A 24,648-nucleotide genomic window follows, 5' to 3' on the forward strand; every position below is an offset into this window, starting at 1 on the left:
ATGTGAGAGTGGTTGTCGTCGTTATGTTTTCATCTCGGAGGATTCCGTTGCGTTCGCTGACTCGCACGAGCTAAGATCATGTCCCGTCGTTTCTCCGTTAAAATGACGTGCTGATCGCGATAACTGAGACATGGCGCAATCTATTCTCGACGCTCTGACAGGTAAAAAGCGCATTTTTGCTGACCGAAATAGGTGGGGTTAATTTCCGATCTCGGAAACGTCAACAACCTTCAAAACACATCTCTTCACTTGCCACTCAAGTTTTACTTTTTCTTCTGCACTTTGAATATCTCGCGCTTTTCGGCGCTTTCAGATGTACGTGACAATTTATGGATTTAGATTCGCGCTTTCAGGTCAATTTGGGAAGTCTTAGAAATAGGGGTCATTTATTGTTGATTTCTTAACTTTTGGCTTAATGCATTTTACATGACAAATTTGCATTTATTTTCTTAAAACACTTTGCTCTGTGATCTCAGAAGGTATTGCTCACATTTATTACTTACTTATTTAATGTTTTTGTAGATGTTTCATTAGATGGCTCGTCTGTGCAATCCTTGCTGGAGTCACAGAACTTGATAGCTGAAGTGGAACAATCAGGTACGTTACATATATGTATAAAATCGATATTTATCCATGTTTTTATCATATAATGTTAATGGAACAATATATTCTTTAATCATACTGTTATAAATTTCTTCGTCAGCAATTGATCAAGATGAAGAAGATATATTCCAATGCGGCAAATGCAAGAGTCAATTCACGTCGCTTCAGATGTTTGTGCTGCACAAAAGGACGCATCAGAAGGCACAGCAGCAGACCGTGGACCTGACTCAGTTCCTGACAAATGACGAGAGTCAGGTGATGCATGTAGAGGATGCCACTCAGGATGAAACACAGTACAATTCGCAGGAAACCTTTCAGCTTGGGGAACCCATCATTCTGGAAGAAGCAGATATGCTATTCAGGTATGTTGTTATCATTAATAATTGTGATTTATGTTCTATATAATATCTTGCATATATTTTACTGTTGCTTTTTAGTAGAAAATGGATCATTTTGCCGAGCTAATTGATTCAATTTGTTACAGCGTGGACCAAGAGGCCGCTAATTACTTCACAACAGACTCCACATTTAGCGTGCCGATTATTCTGAGTACGGAGAATCTAGACACTTTTGGCAGCGCCGCCATCGAAGCGACGAGAGAAGACTCGAGCGAGGTGCCAGCGATACAGTTACAAAACGACATCAGTTCGCAGGAGGATATTTCGAGTCAATCCGAGCATCCTAGCGTCTCGTTGACGGACAACGAACCGTCCGTGGCGGACAATAAGCCACCCTTGGAGGACAACGAACCTTCCCCCGAGGACAATGAGATATCCCTCCAGGATAATCCGCCCGACGAATTGGAAAGCGGTGTAAGACAGATGCAGAACTTGAAGGTGTGTATTGATGATTCTTTGTTTTCAATTGAAACAAACATAAAAATTTACAAAACCTCAATTTTGTGATATTAAAATTATCGATAAATGTTTGATTATCTGATATTTAATTAAACTTAATTGCAAAATTCAATTGTAGACAAATAAATTTCCAAATAGTTTTCTTCGAAGCTTTTATTACTAAAGTACACATTATTTCAGTACAAGTGCGGCTACTGTAACAAGCAATTTGCGAAGAAGTTCTACTGGCAGCAGCACGAACGCTCTCACACTGGTGAGAAACCTTACCAGTGTGTGGTGTGTGGTCGTGCGTTCGCACAGAAGTCAAACGTCAAAAAGCACATGTCCTCGCACAAAGTGTGGCCCGGCACCGCCATTCATTCGTTACCGCCGGAGGTAAGACAATTTCTAATCTAATTAAAGCTTGTTTTATACATTTTCGTATAAATGAATTGCTTGTGATAGAAGCTTTTTAAAGGAAGTTTCAATTTTTATTCACCGATTTCCGCTCTTCCCAATTAATTTCTTTTAAAACGTCTTTTAGGCGCCTCCGGACGGAAGTATCGACCGCACGTACCACTGCCAATTCTGCAAAGAAACGTTCGATTCATACAAAGCGCTGAAGGGCCACCTGATTGTCTCGCACCTAGGGTTAAAGGTGTACAAATGCGTGCAAAGCAGCTGTAGCATGATGTTTTCGGAATTGGAAGAGTTTCTGGAGCACACACGCAGCCACAAGTGCTCGGAGTACCGGTGTCACGTATGCGGCGAGGTATTCAGCACCCTGTCGGACCTCGGCCGTCATCAGTACGTTCACTCCGTCCAGAAGCAGAAGACAACGGAAAAGTACTACTGCTGCTCGGTCTGCAAGTCATCGTTCTCGAACCTAGAGGCACTACAGCATCATCAGGAGACCACCACGCACGATTACGCGTGTCTGCACTGCGGCAAGAGCTTCCTCATCGAGAGGTTCCTGCGTCGTCATCTCAAAACCCACTCGGCGTCGGCGAGATTCGCCTGCGAGGACTGCGGCAAGGCCTTTAAAACAGAGCAATATTTGGCCAATCACAAGCTGATACACAGCGAAGAGACACCTTTCACCTGTCCGGTAAATAAGGCGCAGGGAAAATAATGAAAGAATATTAATACTTATTTATGTTGACGATTACGTCTCTAGAAAGATAGATTTATGTTTCGAAATCAGTCGTGTTTATTATTATTTATTACACATCCACCACAATGTGTTGAGCAATTTTCTTAAATATTAACATCACTGACTTAACTGTACGTTCATTTGAATAATAATTTCAGTAGACGGGTTGAAATAAATCCGTAATGCCGCTCGTTGTAGCGTCGAAGTATTTGCGTAGGTATTTGCACTTCATATTCGAATTTGCAGCATTGCCCAGCCAGATTCAAGCGGAAAGACCGGCTGGGTCGGCACATGCTGATCCACGACTTAACGAAGAGGCTCAAGTGCCCGTTCCGCAGCTATCTGGGCTGCATGAGCGAGTTCTCGCGGCCCGACAAGCTCAAGCGGCATTTACTGACGCACAGCAACGTCAAGCGGTTCAGCTGCAGCCACTGCAATCGCAACTTCCATCGAGCGCAGGCCCTCAAGCATCACGAAATGAATAAGCACAGTCTTAAGTGCGATATTTGTTCTCATGTGAGTGTCTAGTTGGGGGACGTCGATCTGTTTGAGCTTCGCGATAGCTAATTGTCATTCTACTATAGGCTTTTAAGACTAAAGAGCAGCTGGTCACCCACAATTGCGAGCAATCGGGCGAGACTAGGAAGCACACGAGCTCGCAGCTGCCGAAGAAAGCGTCCGGATCGTTCAAGCCGAGAAAGCCCACCCCAAAAAGACAAACGCTATCAAAGACTGCAGTCCCGCTTGCTGACAAAGAGAAGTTGGAGAAACTTAAGGCTGATGAAATGCAAAAAAAAGTAATTTGTATTTTAAGTCGCTCTTTATAGCTTTCTTGGTGTGCTACGATGTTTTTCCTTCAGATTTCTACTTTTCTACTGCATTCTCTCGTTCCACAGGGTGTTGATTCTAATTTAATTGTTTTCTGTTTAAAATCGCATATGATCTTTTTTGAAATATCAGAATTTTTTCCTTCTTCCGTCTTTTTGTCGCATTAGAGCGTATAATTTCGTTGCAGATTGGCTCAGAAACATTCAAGTCTGATAATTTCGGCGCGGAATCTTGCAAGAAAACGGGAAACGTTCCTCTCGTCTCGAGGACAGTCGAACCAGCGGCCAGTGGCGAGTTAAGCGAGCGATCGGATTCGCCGGTTTTGGATTTTGAAGACGATTTCAAACGCAACATGGAGTTCTACTCGTCGCACGCGAACGAGTAGAGTTTTGCAATACATATACATATATATAGTATATATATACATACATACGTATATATATATTTTTTATTCGTATTTAAATTGTACATTAATTAGGATGTAGACGAGTCGTAGCATGTGCAATGGGATCATCGGCGAAGGTGCAAGTTGCATTTTATATTCGCGTACGATATTTTGTAGTTTACATATCTGTGATAATTGTATTATAAATGCTCTATTGGTATAAGTAACTTATACATATATATAAACATATACATATATACGTGCACATCGATGATATTCGGTGTCGTTGTCTCGATTTCGATTCTTCTATAAGACAATTCGTCGTATAGCCGCAATTATTAACCGGTATCCCTCGAACGCTTTTGTTCTTTAAATTAAAAATTTTTTTTACGATAGATTGTAAGGCGTACGCACGATATCACAGCTGCTGCGAAAGTTTCGGCAGCGCGACATCTTTTTAATTTATTTGTTACAAAATAATAAATCTATAAATCATAAAAGTCACAAATGTGAAAAATGTAAAGTAACTTTTAAGAGAAAGAAATATCAATTCTTTGAAACAGCCAGAGTTCACTTTATAACCGTTCCTGAAGATTTTCCCTTTTATACCTAAGCGACGCTTCTTCGACGTTAATTAATTGTAACTTGAATGTTTTACAATTAAGAAAGAGAACGTAAGCAGCAGCAAATATTGTATAATTAATTTGGAGCTACTACTTTATACCAGTGGAGCCAAATTTGGCGCATGCACGAAAACCATTTCTGGCTGCTTTATACTGATTAATTTTGAACTCTATCGCTAGAACTTATCATTTTGGAAAGTTACGTGATTAAGTTGTTCGATAACATTCGGAAGGAAGCGGTTAGCGAAACCGCAACTTTGGGAGTTTAAGGGGGCAAATGTTATATAAGATCGAAGCTTTTCTGATTTCTGTTTAATTTGATGTGCGTTGTTCAATTGATTAAGGTGCGAAATTGTTTCTTGCGCGTAGTTCAATTACTTAAAGAACCATGTCCGATTTTCAAATGCGCGAGATCAACAATCGCGAGACCAACAATCACGAGCAAAACAAATTAGCTCAATGGTATCGATCATACAGATGCTACTTCGTGGTTCTACTTCTTTCCGTATTTGTGTGCATTATCCTCTTGTCTGTGCTCATCGGCAAGCATGCTCAAAGTCAGCATACTGAATCAGCGTTGCAGGTAATATTGAACATGTTTTATACACAATTTACGTCATATATTAACAAAACAGTTATTTAACATTTATAAATATAAAATTCAGAAAAATAATATTTAAAAAACGTCAGTAAATTAAGTTTATATATAACAGAATTAAGGATTGTGTGTTGTGTAATATTAAATTTCATAATAAGCTGAGATATATATCATGTATATATTATGTGAGAAAGACAATTTAGATTGATTCTTAATAATTTTACTACGAGTTATTTTCTATTGCACTCAAATGAAACATTTTTTAATTAATTTTATTAGAAACAAATTTCTGAATTTCTCATTTAAAAAGTATCTTTTGTTTTTTTATTCTTCATTATGTCTAAACACTGATACATATGCATATTCGACATTTTTTGCTAATATTTAATTGTCTATCAATTAATAATCGTAATTTGATTTATTTCTGTCTATTAATTAATAGACAATTATTTAAACAACGTGACATTTTGAAAATTTTTCTAAATTATTTGATGTAAACTTTTTTTTACTTCCTGCGATTAAAGTTTACAATTAATTTTGTATATAAATACAAAATTATAGGATTTTAATAATTCGTATGATATATATGATATATCCGTAACAATTACATAGAACTTTTATGTTTTAAATAATTAATAAATATCACATTTGTATGACATTAATTTTTACAACAAACAATTATTTTTTGAAACAGTTGTGATAATATTTAATCTTGTAGGAAACGACACCATCACCAAATATCGCCATAACTACAACGCCTAAAAGGCAAAGTGAGGACACTACCGAAAAACCGAAAAGTAAAACCACAACTTCCGGCGGAACAGGAATCACTACTCCTGTTTCTCAGCCTGTAACGACTACGATAACTCCAACCGCGATAGCTTCGACCACAATAATGCCAATCACGATAGACGAAAACAAAAGGAATTTTATGAAGCCTATTAAACTTCTTGATGAAAATATTAACGTTTGCAATACGATATACGATACGCAGATAACCAGCAAGATGTCATTTTACATGAATGTCTCGGCCAATCCTTGCAATGATTTCTACAAATATGCTTGCGGCAATTTCGAAGCAAATCTGCAGTTGGCAGACATCGATCTGGTTCAAAGAACCAACATTTATCAACGAATCGAGAGTAAGTATGTCGATATTACTGTTAAGAACTTATTATTAAAATTATTATATTATCATTGGAAAATTATATGAATTATTACATTACTGATATTACTATTAAACCATTGCATGTGATATCAGAAGACATAACTTATCTAAAAAAAAAATTAATTAGTTATTGAGATTAATTGTTAAACATTTTGAAGTTATTTTCTTACAGTTCTATAAATGATTTCAGAACAGATGATAAAGGAAAATTTGACTTTCGCGATATACTACAGGAGTTGCGTGAAATATGAAAGAACCGTAAGTTTCAGCGAAAGGATCAAAATGGGTAAGTTGTGGCAGTTAACAGATTTGAATATAAATTTATCCAAAATTATAAAAAATAGTCATTATTGCCACTAATTTATCTCGTTGCAGCAAGAGATGCGTTGAACAGAGTAGGACAATTTTATATCAACAACACGTGTTCTGCTGATAGTGCAAATTTCACCAACTTGTTCGCCAATTTAATTCTGCATCACAGGTAATGATTGGAAAACATGCCATTTATCGATAAATATCACAAATGGGGATTGTTTGCAGTGCTTTTCTATTCGACATCGTACCAGAAATAGACGAGGAGGGATCACACAATTTCACGCTAAAGATAAGTCCTACGACCTATGAAAATTTGTTCGAAACAGAATTCATGAATTCCTACTTCGGAAACAATCTCGAGATGGACAGCGATTACGAGGCTCCCGAACCCTTATGCAGTAATAAGGAGCGCAAGGTATAAGACACTCAAATGATCGATTTATAAGTTGTTAATATAGCAAAAATCGAAATTAATCCTCATGAATAAAAAAATTTCCATCAATAATGACTGAGCGAGTGTGTTTTGGAAAAAAAACAACTTAATCAAACTTTTATCCCTTTTTTGTAGAAAATAATCTCTTGGTGCCACAATTTATTCGGTTCAACTAACTTTCTCGCGGATAAACTTTTATTAAGAAGAGCAAAAAAAGAACAATTAAAATATATCAAGAAATAGAAATTAATAAAATAGAATCGAATGTACAGTTAATGGGCGAATGTACAGTTAGTGGGCGAATAATTATTTTCGATTTTTACAGGAGAATGACAGGAACGATGAGATTAAGAGATCCATTTCAGAAGCGCTGACAGAGCTTCATATTTTTAAGGACTTGAATAACAGCACTTTAGAATCGGAACGTATAAATGAGATCATTAATGTAATCGACTCTGTTATAATGCAAACATACTTTTCGGTAATTAAACCTCTAGACACAGACTTCTTTTTGTTTGAATTTCAATGAAATAATATCTCGTATAATTCTGCAGAACTTTTCGTCTGAGAACAACAACAAAGAAGTATATCTGATAAACCATTATAAAAGAATAAATTTAACGGAGTTGAAAAACGAGAACAACAACACATTCGTAAGTTATGATTTTTTTGTAAAAATAAAATTTTGTTTTTATTTCCGAAAACAAAAATCTGATTCTTTACGTTACACTTTCTAGTTGTCTTTTATGTCCTTCGCTTTACTTTTCTCTCGCAGGTAAATTGGACACAATTAATTGACTTGCTCCTAGAAACAAACAACGAAACTAACAAGGATATCCAAGTTTATTTTCACAAAGAATTGTCCAAAGGTTCACAAAGTTTGGCTAATTTCTCCAAAACGAATTGTACGGGCCTCAACAACGCGATAATGGCATTATACGCGCGCAAACTTTATCAGGAAGTAATTGATAATATTACACAAGCTTCTCCATAATTATTCAAATACAACATAAAAATCAGTCCAAATATAATAAACATAAAAATTTAAAAATGTATCATAAATTAGTAATTAATAAAAAAAGTTATTTTATCGCGCACACGCACGCGTGTGTGTGTAATATTTCATATTTTACTAATAGATTATTATTTACTATTGAATAATAAAATAAACTTCTTCGCAGTTAGTTATGCCGAGACAAAATGCAAAGGCTCATTGCCTGCGAGTGGCTACTTATCTCCTGCGACCCGAAGCGACTAATTTATATTTATCATCCTTTGCCGATCACGAAATAGAGCGGATGAATAATAGAGTAAGTAAACTTAATCATAAAATGAAATGTATCAAGTGTAAATAATGCTCGTTTTTGGATTTATATTTTGTTTTCACTCTTTGATAATTTTGTAATATTGTTCAATAGACGACATATATGTTCAACGAGTTAAAACAAACTCTAAAGAAGAAAATAAATGTAACACTGCCCGAAGGAAATGGAAAGGAAACATTATTGAACAAAACCGACAGTCTTGAGCTCGCATTGCCTCCTGTTTCTTATTTCAAGAATAAAGAATTACTATATAGCGATTATAATATGGCGCAAGTAATAATCTTTATCATTATTTGTTATTTTGTTAAAATACATTAAACATATCATTGTTATAGATACTATATTATTATTAATCAAGTTTCAGAATTTATCCAAAAATTACTTCAATAACTCGATAAATTTAATGAAAAGATACAGAACCTTGATGTACACCGAAATAAGAAGAGAATTTAAGATAAGATCAGAGCAAATGTAAGATACATATAATTAATCTACGATTAACTAATTAATTTAACATCTAATTTTTTAATTTCTTAGATTTCAGAGTTTTATAATTTTATATTTTTAACCTTACAATTTTATAATTTATTAGACTTTCGATATCTTTAAATTTATTTTCAACTTTTTAGATTCTGAAGTTCGTAAAAGTCGAAGTTTTCAAATATTATCTGAATTATTACTAATTAGTTTATTTTAATAAATTCTATTTAATAAATAAAAAGTTTATTTAAATAAATTTACAGTTGGACGTATTACGCGACGCCGTTCCAGTTGCAGGCCAAAATAATCTATTGCTTAAGTCAGATCGCGATTCCTTATGGTATGATCGAATTACATTCAGCAAGTAACGAGGACTCTTTTAATTACGTTGTGCGGACGACGCTTGGAAATTTAATTGCTCATCAGATCGTTCATCTTTTCGATAATCTGGGTAACGCAACTTTTGCAACGAATGTTAACAATCTTTATTTTACTACCCTTTCCCTTCAAACTACAAAATCGTGCAAGTGATTTTATTTTGCACCGGAAAATTGTAGCAAGAAAATTATTGTATAATATAGATTTTTAAAGTCTCATAAATCAGTTTGAGAATCATCCAGTACCGTTTACTAAAGTCTTTTAATCAAGTTAATTATTCTTTCAACAATTATTCTTTCAACAATTATTCTTTCACAGACTACTGGAACCTAACCGAAAATACCCATCTCTTTGAGATTTTCAAAAACAATTCCATCGACATCAAGATCCTCGAAACAACCGAGCCATTGCCTTCCACCAATCAAACCGAGTGTTCCAAGGTAGATTGATATTGAAACTAAAAGTATTTAACTATGCAATGCATATATTTTTTGCTTTGCAAAGTGCAATAAATACAACGCGGACGAGATTATTGAAAAAAAAACTCTACGGCAAAACCTGAAATAATAGGCAATGTATTTTTTGCAAATTGTTGTTATTTATTAAGACAAAATATTAATATTTGTAAATATTTTTAATTCCGCAGTTGATCCTGAACAAAAAGTCATCTGAAATAATAAAATTTAGATTAGTCAAGGAAACTTTAGACAGCATGATGCCGTCGGTAAAGCTCGACATCAAACAATTATTCTATCTCGCCTATACTCAGGTAAATGTTCTCGTAATTTAGTTAGAAGTTTTATTTAGAAGAGCTCTTCTTGATTCTCGAGGCATTCTGACAATCTTTGCGCGGTCCTTGGACTTTCAAATAGTTTTGTAAATTTCAAGTCTTCGCGCTTTTTGAATATTTCGTTATAGAATTCTCATATCATATTTTTGTATCTAAAATATTTGCATTTTCGGATCCTCGAATAAAGATTTAATCGGACCATTAAATATTTCTGACATCCATAGAGAGTTATCTCGATTATTTCATTCTGAGGTCCATGGATTCGAAAGGATTTGCAGCCTTTTCGAGAGTGCTGGGCATCGATTGTGTGTCACATGAAAATTAGCGAATTTACTGAATTATTGATTGATGAGATCATGGATGTTATAACGATTATGCTAATCTTTGTAATTTTAATTGCACAATCGAAACCCTGACGTCACCCAGATGATCATTTGTTAATTTTTTGTACTTTTGTCGGTTGCAGGCGTACTGTTCAAAGTCACGGACATCGTCTTTCGTCGCCCCATACGAGAACAAGAACGAGAACTTACGGAACCGCGATCGCATCGCTATCGTTAAATCCAACGATGAGTCTTTTGCTAAGATGTGGAACTGCACGAACTCGCAGAACAATCCAGAATAAAACCCAAAAATAAAACATACAAAATGCGACTAAACAAATATCTGCGAATGTTGCGATGCGAAACTCATGTCGATCAAAATAAAACAATGAAAAAAATGGAATTAAAGTTTGAAATATAAAAATATTTTATCAAGATATTGACTTCTCATTTTTAATTATTTCCGACAGATCCCTGCAATGTTGAATTTATTTATAATTTGCTATACATATTTTAGAATTTAAAACAAAGAGAATTTAAAGGTTTAAAAGTAAAATTTAGAATCGTGAATTCAAAGATGTAAAGATTTAAGATGTCAGGAATTTAAATTCACAGATTTTCGTTTTGTTTTCGACAAAGTGCTTCATGAGATCAAGTTATCTTTTAATTGCTACACTACGCACAAAAATTAGGGGAGCACTTTAAAACCTGCAAATTTTGTCGATTTTTAAGAGGCTGTATCTCAACTTCCAGAGATCGCAGGATAATTTTGCGGTTGCTCGATCGGAGCTTGCACGCGCGTGCGTATGTGCATGTGTGTGTTACGCAGAGTTCGGACACACACACACACGCACCATGATGTGCAAGCTCCGACCGAGCAACCTCCTCGTGGTTCACATCGAGTAACGCGAATGCCGACGGTATTTAATCAAAATCTTGCAAAATGCAGGGTTTACTTTGGAGTCCGATAATTCAGCTCCTAAGCATGTTAGAGCAATGTTTTTTTGCGGTATTTTAAAGGAAAAGTTTCCGACTTTAAAAGTTATGTAGTGACATTTTTCGCCCCGTCCTTGCTTTGCTCGTGGAAAGTTGCAAAATCGTGAAATTTCCAGGACTCTAACACAACCTGCTTTTAGTCTTCATGAAAAAGGCAGTTCGATGGGACGGAAAATATCACTTTAACCATTTTAAAGTCGAGGCTTCACCCTTCAAAACGCACGCAGAAAAATTATCCTGCGGATCTCCGGAAGCTGAGATACAGCCTCTTAAAAATCGACAAAATTTGCAGATTTTAAAGTGCTCCCCTCATTTTTGTGCGTAGTGTATAATAAAATTAAATTCAAAGCTTTGAAAACATCAAGATTTAAAGATGTGTATCATGTGTGAGACTGTAAATCATAACATCACATAGTATTATTACTTAACCATTCCTGAAAATTTCCTCTTTTACGCTCGAATCGCAATTAACGCTCGAATCGCAATTAACTGACACTTTTTCGACGCTAATTAATCACAACTCAAGTGTTCTAGATTAAGGAAAAAAATAAGCTAAATTTATAAACGTGAAATCAATTTAGAATTCCTATCGCTTTGGAAAGTTACGTGCGTAACCCGTGCGATAACTCTCGGAAGGAAGCGGTCAGCGATACCAGCGAAACCGGCGACTTTGGGAGATTAAGTCATAAGCAAGAAAGAAATCATGAGCACGTAATACAGTCCGTTGCACGTATTTCATGATATAAGATCTGTTTTGTATTTTGTGTTCATTTCTACGTGATTCAATTGAAAAGGTGTAAATTGACGTAGGTCAATTAATTAAGAAACCATGCCCTTTCGCCAAACGTACCAAATCTATCGCGAGCGTAAGGCCGCTCAACGAGAACAATCGTTCAGATGCTGCCTCATCATTCTGATCGTTTTCATTTTCCTAAGTCTCATCCTCCTCCTCGCACGCATACCTTGGGGAACGCAAGGAAAAAACAAGGAGCTGTCTACTGTCGCTGACACGACACAGGTAAAAACTGCAAAATGTATTTGTATGTGAAAAAAATCATTTTTAAACCTTCTTTTCCAGCATGTATAGATAAAAAAATTTCGATAGATAATTTATGAGCATGAAACTGAAACAGATCGCTTATGTTTTCGAAAAAAATATGTGATTGTGACCAAAAAAATATTATATTAAAATTTTATAAAATATTTCCTAAAATGCCTCTTGTATTATGTCAATAATGAGTAGCTTGTTCATTATTACTTTTTAATTAATTTATTAAATCTTTGCTAATATTTAATTAATATTTTTTAATATGTTCACTTAATATTCTAAGATGAATAAAGGAAATATAACAGAGACAACAACAATTCCAACAAACCCGACAACTCCGTCAACGAATTTGACTATTCCTTTATGTTTCAATTTATTGATGAAGATTTTAAAAAATATTAACTCTTAAACAATTTTATCAACACACATATTTATATAGTATAAATAAATATTACAATTAACTTCCAATTAATAAATTTAATCTATTAAATTAATATAAATAATTTTAACATTAATTATAATATTTTTTTTATCCTCTCTACAATTTCTCTAATAATATTATTAATTAATTTTTTAATTTAAAAAAAAAAAGACTCATAGACCTTTTGAATGTGGCTTTGATCCATTATCAAATTCTCGAATTCCTTTCAGAATTCAATTTTTTATAATTAGTTTAATTTTTTTAATTTTTGATATCAAAATTACTTTATTAATCCCATTAATTAATTTATTTTTTTATATAAATCTAACAGTAATTATTACCACTTTCTTATTTTTAATTATTTTAATTATTGGTTTATACTTAGAACTTCAGGAATGGTTAAGTAATAATACTATGTGATGTTATGATTTACAGACAATTTTGAGAACTGAATCTTCTGCAGAAATTACGACAACTCCAAATACACCAACTGCATCCGATACAAAAAGTGAAACTCCATCAACGAGTCAGACAACTTTGAAAACTAAATCTACTGCAGGAATTACGACAACTCCATTTACGAATCAGACGACTCCGAATACACCAACTGCATCCGATACAAAAAGTGAAACTCCATCAACGAGTCAGACAACTTTGAGAACTGAATCTACTGCAGGAATTACGACAACTCCACTTACGAATCAGACAACTTCGAATACACCAACTGCATCCGATACAAAAAGTGAAACTCCATCAACGAGTCAGACAACTTTGAGAACTGAATCTACTGCAGGAATTACAACTCCATTTACGAATCAGACAACTCCGAATACACCAACTGCATCCGATACAAAAAGTGAAACTCCATCAACGAGTCAGACAACTTTGAGAACTGAATCTACTACAAGAATTACGACAACTCCATTTACGAATCAGACAACTCCGAATACACCAACTGCATCGGATACAAAAAGTGAAACTCCATCAACGAATCAGACAACTTTGAGAACTGAATCTACTGCAGGAATTACGACAACTCTACCACCGAGTCAGGCTAAATATTCTAAACAGCATGAAAACCGCACAGAAGAGATAACAAATTTATCAACGAATAAGACAACGAATGAGACAATTCTGTATTCACCGCAAAACAGAACTGCATCCACTGTAGAAAGTGCATCAATGAACAAAATCAATGAAAGCTCATCAAAAACACCAATTAACGAATCTCATTCTGTCGAGGAAATTCATTTTAATTCAACTGAACGCGAAGAAGATGCTGAGACCACAACAACAAAGACAACTGAACAAACTTCGAAAAAAAACGTTGAGTCGACTATGCAGAGTAGCGTAACTGATATCAATGATAATAGAAATTCTACTGACATAAATGAAACATCGCAAACTACTTTAGCAAGTGATGCAATAACTCGTGAGAATGCAACAAGGGACAGTTATTCTCAACACAATTATACTCCGTTTTCGGATGAGAAGTTTTCAACCATGAACGAAACTAACGAAAAATACACTACTAACGTAATTACCAGCACAACGGAGACTTCGACTTCTTTCAATAAGTTAACAACCACGATAGCTCCAATAAGCTACGAAAGGAATTTCTCGTCTACGGCGACTACTGACAAAAATACAAATAACATCTGCAATACGAGCTACTGTAAGCAGATAGCCAGCAAGATGATATCCTACATGAATGACTCGGCTGATCCTTGCAACGATTTCTATGAATATGCTTGCGGCGGTTTCGAGACGAATCCGCTGCTGATTGACGTGGATCAGGCTCGGAGAATCAGTAATTACGAGCGAATCGAGAGTAAGTATATCGATATTACTGTTAAGAACTTATTAAAATTATTATATTATCATTGGAAAATTATATGAATTATTACATTACTGATATTACTATTAAACCATTGCATGTGATATCAGAAGATATAACTTCTCTAAAAAAAAAATTAATTAGTTATTGAGATTAATTGTTAAACATTTTGAAGTTATTTTCTTACAGTTCTATAAATGATTTCAGAACAGATGATAAAGGAAAATTTGACTTTCGCGATATACTACAAGAGTTGCGTGAAATATGAAAGAACCGTGAGTCTCAGCGAAAGGATCAAAATGGGTAAGTTGTGGCAGTTAAACGTGTATAACGGTCAATTAACAATTTTGAATATAGATCTATATATTAATACAAAACAAAAACGATAAAATTATTTAGAATAATCATCATCGCTACTAATTTATCTCGTTGCAGCAAGAGATGCGTTGGAAAGAGTAGGAAAATTTTATATCAATGACACGTGTTCTGCTGATAGTGCAAATTTCACCGACTTGTTCGTCAAATTAATTCAGCATCACAGGTAACTATTGGAAAATACGCCATTCATGAATAAAATATCATAAATGAAGATTGTTCGTAGCGCTTTCCTATTCGACGTCGTACCGGAAGTGGACGAGTATCATCCGAATAGTTTTACGCTGAAGATTGGTCCCACGAGCTACGAGAGTCCCTTCAAAACAGAATATGAGGAAGATTCATGCTTTGAAAACGATTTTAAGATTTTTGTGGATTTCGAAGCTTTGTATCGTAGATACAAGACGTGTAAGGTATAAAATATTCAATCTCCCACTTGAAAATCATTTTGACATCAGAAAAATCAAAATTAATTTCTCTCATGTAAATAAAAAAATTTTACAAGTTAACTGAGCAATTTGCAAAAAAATTAATTCAAACTTTTATTCTCTCTTTTGTAAAATAATCTCTTATAATGCAAATTGTGCTAAATAATGAATTTTTCAGTTCAATTTTTTTACAAATAAAATGTTATGATTAACCACAAGAAATATAAGTTAACAACAACTAAAATATATTAAGAAATAAATAAAATAGAATCGAATGTAATTAGCTAAATAATTATTTCTTTATTTTTGCAGAAGCAAGACGAGAAAGATGAGATTAGAAAATCCGTTTCAGATGCGTTGGTAATACTTAAAGTTTTTGAGAATTTGAATGACACCAATCTAGAATTGGAGCGTATAAATAAGACCATTAACGTAATCGACTCTGTTATAATGCAAGGATACTTTTCGGTAATTAAATCTATAGACATAGACTTCTTTTTGAATCTCAATAAAATAATATATCGTATTAATTCTAGCACTTCCCGAGCAAGAGCGACGCCCGGAAAGCATATTTGGAGAACAATTATACAAGTATTAGTTTAAAAAAGTTGCACGAAAAGGATAATAGCGCGTTTGTAAGTGATGATTTCTCTGAAATCAGATATTTTGTTTTCGGAAATAAAACTTGTGTTTTTATTTCCGAAAGCAAAATACCTGATTCTTTAAGTACACTTTCTAATTTCTTATTTCTTTCCTTTTAATTTTCTTTCCCAGATAAATTGGACACTCTTAATTGAGTCACTCACCAATACAGATAAGATAATCAATAAGGATATTCAAGTTTATTTTCTCGACTCAATGGTCAAAGGTTTGCAGAAATTGAAGGAATCCGCCGAAAGGAATTGTACGAACCTTCACAACGCGATAATGGCGTTATACGCGCGCAAACTTTATCAGGAAGTAATTGACAATAATATTACACATTATTCGCAATAAAAATCAATTCAAATATAATAAACGTAAAAATATAAAAATATGTAAAATCGACATGACAGGCTCGTTACGATAAATATCAATTATATGTATAAAACAGCTCAGTGCCGCCGCGGTTGTTGATGCAAAATAAATTTATTTTCATATTGAAATTATTCGTTAATTTGAAATGAGTGTACATTTTCAAATCTCTTTGTAGACGAATAATTTTAATATAAAAATAAATTTATTTTCCATCAACAAGCGCGACGGCTTCGAGCTATTTTATATATGTAATAAAAATGTCATAAATTACTAATTAATAAAAAAATTGCTTTATCACAATATTTAATATTTTCACTAATAAATTATTATTTACTGTCAAATAATAAAATAAACTTCTTCGCAGTTAGTTATGCCGAGACAAAATGCAAAGGCTCATTGCCTGCGAGTGGCTACTTATCTCCTGCGACCCGAAGCGACTAATTTATATTTATCATCCTTTGCCGATCACGAAATAGAGCGGATGAATAATAGAGTAAGTAAACTTAATCATAAATGAAATGTATCAAGTGTAAATAATGCTCGTTTTTGGATTTATATTTTGTTTTCACTCTTTGATAATTTTGTAATATTGTTTAATAGACGACATATATGTTCAACGAGTTAAAACAAACTCTAAAGAAGAAAATAAATGTGACACTGCCCGAAGGAAATGGAAAGAAAGCATCGGACAAAACCGACAGTCTTGAGCTCGCATTGCCTCCTGTTTCTTATTTCAAGAATAAAGAATTACTATATAGCGATTATAATATGGCGCAAGTAATAATCTTTATCATTATTTGTTATTTTGTTAAAATACATTAAACATATCATTGTTATAGATACTATATTATTATTAATCAAGTTTCAGAATTTATCCAAAAATTACTTCGATAACTCAATAAATTTAATGAAAAGATACAGAACCTTGATGTACACCGAAATAAGAAGAGAATTTAAGATATCAGAGCAAATGTAAGATACATATAATTAATCTACGATTAACTAATTAATTCAACATCTACATTTTTTAATTTCTTAGATTTTAGAGTTTTATAATTTTAGATTTTTAACTTTACAATTTTATAATTTATTAGACTTTCGATATTTTTAAATTTATTTTCAACTTTTTAGATTCTGAAGTTCGTAAAAGTAGAGGTTTCCAAATATTATCTGAATTATTACTAATTAATTTATTTTAATAAATTCTACTTAATAAATAAAAAGTCTATTTAAATAAATTTACAGTTGGACGTATTACGCAACGCCGTTCCAGTCGCAAATCAAAACGATCTACGGCTTAAATCAGATCGTGATCCCTTACGGTATCATTGATTGGACCGCAATAAATAACGAAGACTCTCTCAATTATATTTCGTTGGCGACGCTCGGAAATACAATTGCTCTTCAGATTGCCAATCATTTCGATGAGCCAGGTAATACAAATTTTATAATGAGTACTCACCTTTCTGGATTCCGTTTCTTTTTTTCGTCTGAGCGATTAACAACCCCAAAACAGCTTTACGATGCAACTTCTAAAAAACCAAATGTCATTTTTCCAACAAATTTAGTCTTCGCCAGAATATCCCCATTTCCTGTGACGTCATACGATTTATCATCATCTTCTTCTATAGAAATACTTCCATTAACATCAGTGTCATTCTGCAAGTAAAATTTAATATGATTTTTTATGACATTTGATCACATTTTTTTATTGATCAAAATCATGTAAATAATTTTATTCTGCATCGAAAAATTTATATAGTATGAAACATATTATATGACGTTGATTCCTAAAATCATAAATCACTTTCAGAATCACAGCATTTTTTTTCCTGAAGTTCTTTGATCAGGTCAGTCGAATCATTTCCTTGTTTTAGGTTCATACTACTGGAACCAAACCAGGAATCCAAAATCTTTGTTCGATGACCTCAACACCAACAAAACCTTCCGAAACTGTACTTCCGATCAAAAAGAAAACTTTTTTAACGGTTTTATGAATTTTATACTGCCTTCCACCAACCAAAACGTGTCACTTACGGTAAGCCAATATTGAAGCTAAAAGTATTTAACTATGGAACGTATAATTTTTCTACTTTGCAAGGTGCAATAAATAGCAATGCGGACGAGACAGTTGAAAAAAAGATCGTACGACAAAGCCTGAAATTAAGTGCTTTTTGCGAATCGTTGTAATTTATTGAGTTGTTCGCAGACACAAAACGCCGATACTTGTAAATATTGTAGATCCCGCAGTTGGCCGTGAACAAACAGTCGTCTCAAAAGACAGGACTCAAATTAACCTACGATACTTTGGATCGTATGAGATCGAAAGTGCAGGAAGAGGATCTCCCATGGATGAACTTCCACATCGACAAATTATTCTATCTCGCCTACGCTCAGGTACTGTTCTCACAGAAGTTTCGCTTAGAGGGGCTCTCCTCGGTTCTCGAGGCATTCTGGCGGACTCCTTGGACTTACAGATACCTTGAGCAATAGTTCAGTAAATTTCCAATCTTCGCGTTTTTGAACAATTCGTTATAGAATTCTCATTTACATCCAAAATACTTGCGTTTTCGGATCTTCGAATAAAGATTTAATCGGAGTATCAAATATCTCTCTAACATCCATAGAGAATTATCTCGATTATTTGAAGTTCAGTTGATTCCGAAGTCCAAGGATTCGAAAGGATTCTCAGCCTTCTCGAGAATCCTGGGCGTCGATTGTGTGTCACAGAAAAATTAATGAATTTGCTAAGTTATCGATCGATGAGATCGTGTATGTCTATTTCTGTAATTTCAACTGCACAATCTATGCCCTGACTGTCGCCGAGTCGCCCCAGGTGATCGAGTCACTTGTTAAGTTTTCGCACTTCTACTGGTTGCAGACATATTGCACGAGGACGCCACTAACATCGTCGTATGTCGACCTGCACGAGAGTGAGGATCTGCCAAGTCGCATTCTCATCTTCATCACGATGTTCAAAAACACGCTCGTCGACAGCGCGTGGGACTGCCAGAAGGACCAGTACGACCCCAAAAATACCTGCAGTGTATACCCCGACATATAACGTCAAAGAGTCCGCAACTCCAAAGCCCGAGTGAGGACCGTTCGCGAAAAATGCTGAACGGGCATCCGCGGACGTTGCGATCTAGCCGGGCAACTCGCTCAAGATCGAGCGAGAATGCAAGCTGTCAGAAAGCCGATTGCGCGACGAGTACAGAAACGAAATTCACTCTACTTCGCCAATAATCTTCTGCAATATATGAATCAAAAAGACGAATCGTTTCGGATATGTTTGTTCTGTTTGTATCGTTTCGCGCTTTCACTCTTGAATGACGCGATAAAATCGCGTTTTTTTCTTTTTACATTTACTTGAAAAAAAAAGTCGAAGAACGTGTGTTTCGTTTCTGTAATCTTTGGTTTGTACAGAGAATATTATTCATGTGCAATAAATATATCTAATGTGTCTTAGTTTTAAAAATAACGTTCCAATGAACACGTTCGCAAACGCACGTAGTTTGCAAGGTAACGTTACAGCTAACGTTAAGAGGAAACAAATAGGCGAACAATGGAACAATGTTTACGGACACTATGCTTATGAATATAAATCAATAAACGATTTTCATGCGAGGCTTACGTCAAACTTAAACTGAATCGGGACGTCCGCGGTCCACTTAAGCGACATTTAAAACAGTCTCCATTTTATTTTGAGGAACAAAGTAACAATAGCCTCGGAGACACTCACACAACAGCCGAGAGACAGTCATGCACAATTGATTCGCACGCACACATCTCCACGCATCTTATGAACTTCTACTAGCGCGACTTCGACTAGAAAGTGTCATTAACGTTCACAGTTCACCATCGAGCGGTCCTTTACATTTTCTCTTTCACAGCGCCTTCTTGTCCACTTCCTCCACAGATTTCGTACGGCGAACCACAAACCCTGAAACAATGCACACAAGCTCTCGTGAACAATCACGCATCGACAATGTCTCTACAATAACTGAGTTGTGACATTTGATTTGGAAAAAAATTAAAAAAGATTTAAAGAATTAAAAAACTAAAATAAAAAGATTTTCTATCGAGAGTGACTTTCCAGAAATAATCTTTGATTATTTTCTGATAGAACCCAGATATTTTAGAATTTGAAAAAGTGAAGATCCGAGAATTTCGAAACGTAGAGTTTAAAGATTTGAAAATAGAATTTGGAATCTAAAAATGCAGAAATTCAAGGTTCCAAAAATCTAAAATAGAATTCAAGTATCTCGAATCTTAAAATTCGAAATTTCCAGAATGCAAGGATTCAATCGTTGTATAACTTTACGATTTATTTGGGTGATTAATAATTTCTTCATTGTTCGTTAATAAAAACGAATTAAATAGTCGAAGTTGAACAGACATAAACAATAAGCGAACAGGTCACAGATAAGTTATTAACAGGATAATGAACAACGGCACAGTGACAATGAGCGATTAATCAAGTGTCGCAAACTCAGTAGATCGTTGCAAAGCGCCGAATAATTATGTCTCGTACAAGCAATCAGCACGTACCGCTTGCATCTGTGTCAAAGTTGCCCATATGGGAGACGGACCGCCTTAAAGTGGCTTTCTTTCCCGTCTGCAGCAATCAGCGACCATGCATTTGAAAGGAGCAACAAGAGTTAGTTACACAAATTATTAACAATTAATCAACGATTCATGAACGACGCTTACATTTTAGGTAAACACGTCACAACGAGCTTACGCTAAGGAGAAAGACAAATTTACATGATATTTCTACTTCAAATTATTATGCAACGTTATCTTTCATCTTCTTCCCTGTTGTCTTTTCCGGTAGTAAAAATATCACGACAATATTTTCTCTAGATCATAATCCTAGAATTTCTGAAGAGATGTTTAGTGAAGCAAAATCTGCGAGTTTGTGCTTACCTCGAAATACTGAGTCCACAAGACGCAGCCGTACACGCAGAGAACGGAGACTAGAGATTGGCAAAGGAGCCAAAGGAGAATATTGAGGGCCTGAGTGCGCTCAAATAGGGCGGCGCCGTGGCGTATGCACAATAAGGCTTCAGTCACCATGATTGCCCCGTAGACCCAACATTGAGTTCCCACTCGACTGCACGTCGGGTCAGTCACGAACATGTAATACTGCCTGTAATTTTAATAATGTGATTGAACTTACAAATTTAAACTCACAAATTTTTCTTTTATTTTCACTGAAGTATTTTGTGAGATCAAGTTATCCCTTATTTTAAAATTAAATTCAAAGCTTGAGAAACACCAAAATTTAAAGATATAGTCGATTATATTGATTTAAAATTGATTGAATAATTATTAAATAATTATTTAATAATATATATAATTTAATAATATATCTTTCATAAAATAATAAAGGTTTAATAATCCCGGAATTTCGATCTTTACTGTTTATGCTTTCTAGAAATTTAAATTTCTAAAATTCTAAACTTTTAAGGTCTAATCTTGTGCAACTTAAGTAAATCGCGCTTTATTTACTCACCTAACTGAGGGTGCGACAATGACACCGATAAGCACTAATCTGGCCACGACAAAGGGGTGAGACGGAGGAAACTCGTAGACATGCTTGAGGAAGAAGGTATTCAGTTCGGAAACTTGCCAGAATATCACCAGCTGACATAGTGCAACCAATCGCATACTGGTGCACGTCGGATCCAGCCATCTGACGGACGTCCAACTACCAGGAGTGAACTGCAGCACTGCTCTCTTCAGCTTTCCGGTGGTGCTTTCGATGTCACGAATGCTTACCCACCTACAATCAGACAAAATTCAGCACCCTGGTAAGAAAGAGAACCTAGTATGTATAAAATTTATATTTTTATAAAAATTTCTATAAGCTTCTTCCTCTAAAATTCTATAAAATAAAACTAAGATATCTTTAAAGAAATAGAAGTAAGGCTTTACATAAAATGGAAATAAGATCCCTAATAAAAAATTGGAAGTAAACTCCATGAAATAAAACTTTTGTAGACGATAAAAATAAAATTATCATTCAAGGAGGAAATAACGCATTTCCTATTAAAAGCGATAAAACTTCGAAATTGGATCTTAAAACTTCAATCGAGCTCTCACTTGTATTCCCTCATCTCCAATATGGAGCAGATCTTTAGGCCAACCCAGATACCCAGTCCGTTGCACACAAGAACGTCGAGTATCAGCGCGTCCCACCAGCACTCGATGAAATTCGGCAGCAGGTGGGCGAAGGCGATCTCCGTCACTTCCCACATGATGCTGATGGCCCAGAGAATGCCGAGATGGCGAATGAGGACGGCTTTGAAGGTCCACCCGAGAAAATGAGCCAGCGCGAACACATCTAGGTGATTCCAGATCTTTTCCACGGTGACGTCCGAGCAATTGACGCCGTACTCCTTGTCCATGTCGATATGGAAGGATGCCAGGCCTGGATCTACCCACACCAGGATTCGCCTGACCGTCTGATAATTTTGAAATAGTAAGAATAACAGCCCCATCAGATAGAGCACGCTGCAGCCAAATACTATCCGCCACACTACTGGATGCGGCCTCGTAAACGGTCCATTCGGAAAAGTCAAGACCGATATGATGAGGAAGAAGAAAACGATGCACAGCATGCCAGCCCACATGTTCTCCTCCACATTGGTGGTGTTTCTGAAACCAAGATATATAAAGAAATAAGAGTGTAACTTCTGGAAAGAAAGAAAAATAACGCAATGTGTATGAGCATGCTCGCTCATACATTGTTCTTTCACAATGCTGATATGTTTATTTTTTTAAATAGAATATAATGAACGTATGACTGAACATGTGAATCATCACTCTTGATGATAAAACATGATAACACACAAAAGCAAGTTACAATTGTACCAATTTTTTAATTCCAGTAAAATTTTAATTAAACTCTATATTTTTGTAGCAGAATATGAAGAAAATTTATTTATATTAAAGAAATAAACATGGTTGCATTAAAAGAAATGCAATTACACATGAATTATGCAAATTGTCAATCAATTGCTCTTACATGTAACAATTATACATATAAATTAAGATAAAATCATCATAAGGAAATACTTGCAAGAGATATTTTACATTTTATTGCAGAATATATCAAAATGTAAAATATCTCATAAGCAAGTAATTTTCTGATGGCATTACTTTAATATTTTTGTATGCAATATGACTTGAAAAATTCATGTAAAAAAAGTATGTTATAAGTAGTATGTCATATATTAAAAAGAAATGTCGATAACCTTGAAAAACTCTGAAAAATATAACTATATGACTAAAAAATTGCTCCTTAAAATACTTGGCCCTTTCAATTCAAACTACTTCATCCTTACTTTTTTTTCCATGCCATTGAAAGTAAAAAATTCAGATACTTTAAGTGATCAAGTTAAGACATTGTATATAAAAACTCAGATCTTGTATATACATGTTGCATCATCTATTTAATATTAGGACATTATTGAGAAATTGCATACTATAATTGCATACACAAAATTATCCAAATTAAAAATATTGTGCATCTTCTGATTGAAACAAATTTCTCCTTAACATTTTGCAAGGGAAAATAACGATGAGAATTAAGAGAAATTAAGAGATCTAAATTAAAGGTTATGAACTGCTTTTGTGTGTGATGTGTGTGTGTGTGTGTGTAGACCACTGGGTCCCAAACGTCAGGGGAATCAATGGGTCAGGAGTCAAATCACCTGGTGAAGGCTGAATATATGACAGTGACGATAGAGATGAGCAGCAGGGTGATCGTGTGCGGCTTGTAGAAGAACTCGAGGGAGATGTCATCGACGGGCCTCTCGTTGATGTTCGGGAAGCTGTCGGTCCCGGCACGGAGCCTGTGGTCCTCGGCATCGTCATCCGCCGCGTCATCAGGATGTTGGTACTCTATCGTCATCCTCGATGTTCTTGTGTTCAGCCTCAACCACGTTCGACCACCATCGGCGCGTCAAACGTATCCACCCGTGAACGTGTGCAATAGACTCGCGTGAACTTCCGCGATGCGTCAACACACCCGTGCTCGCGCGCGACTTTACGTCGTGCAATGCTGTGCGATAAAGATATATTCAATAAACTGCATAAGCGCATCAGCATATGCATAAGGAATTTGATTGGTCCATTTTCTAATGCGTCTTCTCGTGAACCAATCCGGTTTCTTATGTACATTCTTATGCGCTGTGCAAGTTTGTCTGAATATACCTTAAAGAATGAGAACTACGCATGCGCACCAGCAGACGATTTTCAGCCGTCGCAGAAGTTCTGCG

General features: G+C 35.0%; 4 protein-coding genes across 8 annotated transcripts; 3 read left to right on the forward strand and 1 right to left on the reverse strand.

Moving 5' to 3' along the window:
* Positions 1 to 19: 19 nt before the first annotated feature.
* On the forward strand, positions 20 to 4,367 carry LOC105673755 (zinc finger protein 341-like). The gene is made up of 9 exons (XM_012369606.2): positions 20 to 161; positions 523 to 597; positions 704 to 965; positions 1,088 to 1,439; positions 1,641 to 1,835; positions 1,984 to 2,547; positions 2,839 to 3,108; positions 3,177 to 3,389; positions 3,608 to 4,367. Exons 1-9 carry the CDS (start codon positions 131 to 133, stop codon positions 3,803 to 3,805), a joined length of 2,160 nt encoding a protein of 719 aa, XP_012225029.1. The 5' UTR covers positions 20 to 130; the 3' UTR covers positions 3,806 to 4,367.
* On the reverse strand, positions 610 to 24,440 carry Pss (phosphatidylserine synthase 1 homolog l(3)77CDf). 3 transcript variants are annotated; one of them, XR_001101009.2, is made up of 6 exons: positions 24,082 to 24,440; positions 22,469 to 23,023; positions 21,879 to 22,148; positions 21,290 to 21,512; positions 17,823 to 18,019; positions 610 to 939 (listed from the first exon to the last, which is right to left on the reverse strand). XR_001101009.2 is itself a non-coding variant. In XM_012369607.2 (6 exons), exons 1-6 carry the CDS (start codon positions 24,279 to 24,281, stop codon positions 20,248 to 20,250), a joined length of 1,371 nt encoding a protein of 456 aa, XP_012225030.1. In that variant the 5' UTR covers positions 24,282 to 24,438; the 3' UTR covers positions 18,529 to 20,247. The 3 variants fall into 3 exon arrangements, 2 of the variants coding, with proteins under 2 accessions (XP_012225030.1, XP_012225032.1); XM_012369607.2 differs by lacking the exons at positions 610 to 939; positions 17,823 to 18,019 and adding exons at positions 18,529 to 20,303; positions 20,912 to 20,978 and having other exon boundaries at positions 24,082 to 24,438; XM_012369609.2 differs by lacking the exons at positions 610 to 939; positions 17,823 to 18,019 and adding an exon at positions 18,529 to 20,303 and having other exon boundaries at positions 24,082 to 24,439.
* LOC105673753 (neprilysin-2-like) lies at positions 4,737 to 10,673 on the forward strand. 2 transcript variants are annotated; one of them, XM_012369603.2, is made up of 15 exons: positions 4,737 to 5,011; positions 5,745 to 6,168; positions 6,385 to 6,480; positions 6,570 to 6,675; positions 6,735 to 6,924; positions 7,268 to 7,423; positions 7,497 to 7,595; positions 7,718 to 7,903; positions 8,124 to 8,252; positions 8,361 to 8,540; positions 8,626 to 8,738; positions 9,011 to 9,198; positions 9,444 to 9,565; positions 9,772 to 9,894; positions 10,382 to 10,673. In XM_012369603.2, exons 1-15 carry the CDS (start codon positions 4,817 to 4,819, stop codon positions 10,538 to 10,540), a joined length of 2,466 nt encoding a protein of 821 aa, XP_012225026.2. In that variant the 5' UTR covers positions 4,737 to 4,816; the 3' UTR covers positions 10,541 to 10,673. The 2 variants fall into 2 exon arrangements, with proteins under 2 accessions (XP_012225026.2, XP_012225027.2); XM_012369604.2 differs by having other exon boundaries at positions 8,632 to 8,738.
* On the forward strand, positions 11,858 to 19,988 carry LOC105673752 (uncharacterized). 2 transcript variants are annotated; one of them, XM_012369602.2, is made up of 15 exons: positions 11,858 to 12,252; positions 13,139 to 14,534; positions 14,748 to 14,843; positions 14,976 to 15,081; positions 15,142 to 15,328; positions 15,656 to 15,811; positions 15,880 to 15,978; positions 16,118 to 16,303; positions 16,725 to 16,853; positions 16,961 to 17,137; positions 17,229 to 17,332; positions 17,606 to 17,793; positions 18,238 to 18,398; positions 18,602 to 18,757; positions 19,242 to 19,988. In XM_012369602.2, the coding sequence occupies exons 1-15, from the start codon at positions 12,064 to 12,066 to the stop codon at positions 19,422 to 19,424; spliced, it is 3,513 nt and encodes a 1,170-aa protein (XP_012225025.2). In that variant the 5' UTR covers positions 11,858 to 12,063; the 3' UTR covers positions 19,425 to 19,988. The 2 variants fall into 2 exon arrangements, with proteins under 2 accessions (XP_012225025.2, XP_012225024.2); XM_012369601.2 differs by having other exon boundaries at positions 11,859 to 12,252; positions 17,223 to 17,332.
* Positions 24,441 to 24,648: the final 208 nt, after the last annotated feature.

The sequence above is a fragment of the Linepithema humile genome, chromosome 8, assembly GCF_040581485.1.
Source record: "Linepithema humile isolate Giens D197 chromosome 8, Lhum_UNIL_v1.0, whole genome shotgun sequence".
In the NCBI taxonomy this organism is placed as follows: Eukaryota; Metazoa; Arthropoda; class Insecta; order Hymenoptera; family Formicidae; genus Linepithema; species Linepithema humile.

Excerpts from the sequence above, each read along its gene's own strand:
- LOC105673755 (XM_012369606.2), top strand. The coding sequence starts at position 131 with ATGGCGCAATCTATTCTCGACGCTCTGACAG. Across the intron at positions 2,548-2,838 it reads AGACACCTTTCACCTGTCCG|CATTGCCCAGCCAGATTCAA; the intron begins GTAAATAAGGCG and ends TCGAATTTGCAG. Across the intron at positions 3,390-3,607 it reads CTGATGAAATGCAAAAAAAA|ATTGGCTCAGAAACATTCAA; the intron begins GTAATTTGTATT and ends ATTTCGTTGCAG.
- LOC105673753 (XM_012369603.2), top strand. The coding sequence starts at position 4,817 with ATGTCCGATTTTCAAATGCGCGAGATCAACAATCGCGAGACCAACAAT. Across the intron at positions 6,169-6,384 it reads CATTTATCAACGAATCGAGA|AACAGATGATAAAGGAAAAT; the intron begins GTAAGTATGTCG and ends AAATGATTTCAG. Across the intron at positions 9,566-9,771 it reads ATCAAACCGAGTGTTCCAAG|TTGATCCTGAACAAAAAGTC; the intron begins GTAGATTGATAT and ends TTAATTCCGCAG.
- LOC105673752 (XM_012369601.2), top strand. The coding sequence starts at position 12,064 with ATGCCCTTTCGCCAAACGTACCAAATCTATCGCGAGCGTAAGGCCGCT. Across the intron at positions 14,844-14,975 it reads CAGCGAAAGGATCAAAATGG|CAAGAGATGCGTTGGAAAGA; the intron begins GTAAGTTGTGGC and ends ATCTCGTTGCAG. Across the intron at positions 15,812-15,879 it reads TAATGCAAGGATACTTTTCG|CACTTCCCGAGCAAGAGCGA; the intron begins GTAATTAAATCT and ends TATTAATTCTAG.
- Pss (XM_012369607.2), bottom strand. The coding sequence starts at position 24,281 with ATGACGATAGAGTACCAACATCCTGATGACGCGGCGGATGACGATGCC. Across the intron at positions 21,513-21,878 it reads ATTGTCGCACCCTCAGTTAG|GCAGTATTACATGTTCGTGA; the intron begins GTGAGTAAATAA and ends TTAAAATTACAG. Across the intron at positions 20,304-20,911 it reads CTTTGACACAGATGCAAGCG|GGTTTGTGGTTCGCCGTACG; the intron begins GTACGTGCTGAT and ends GCATTGTTTCAG.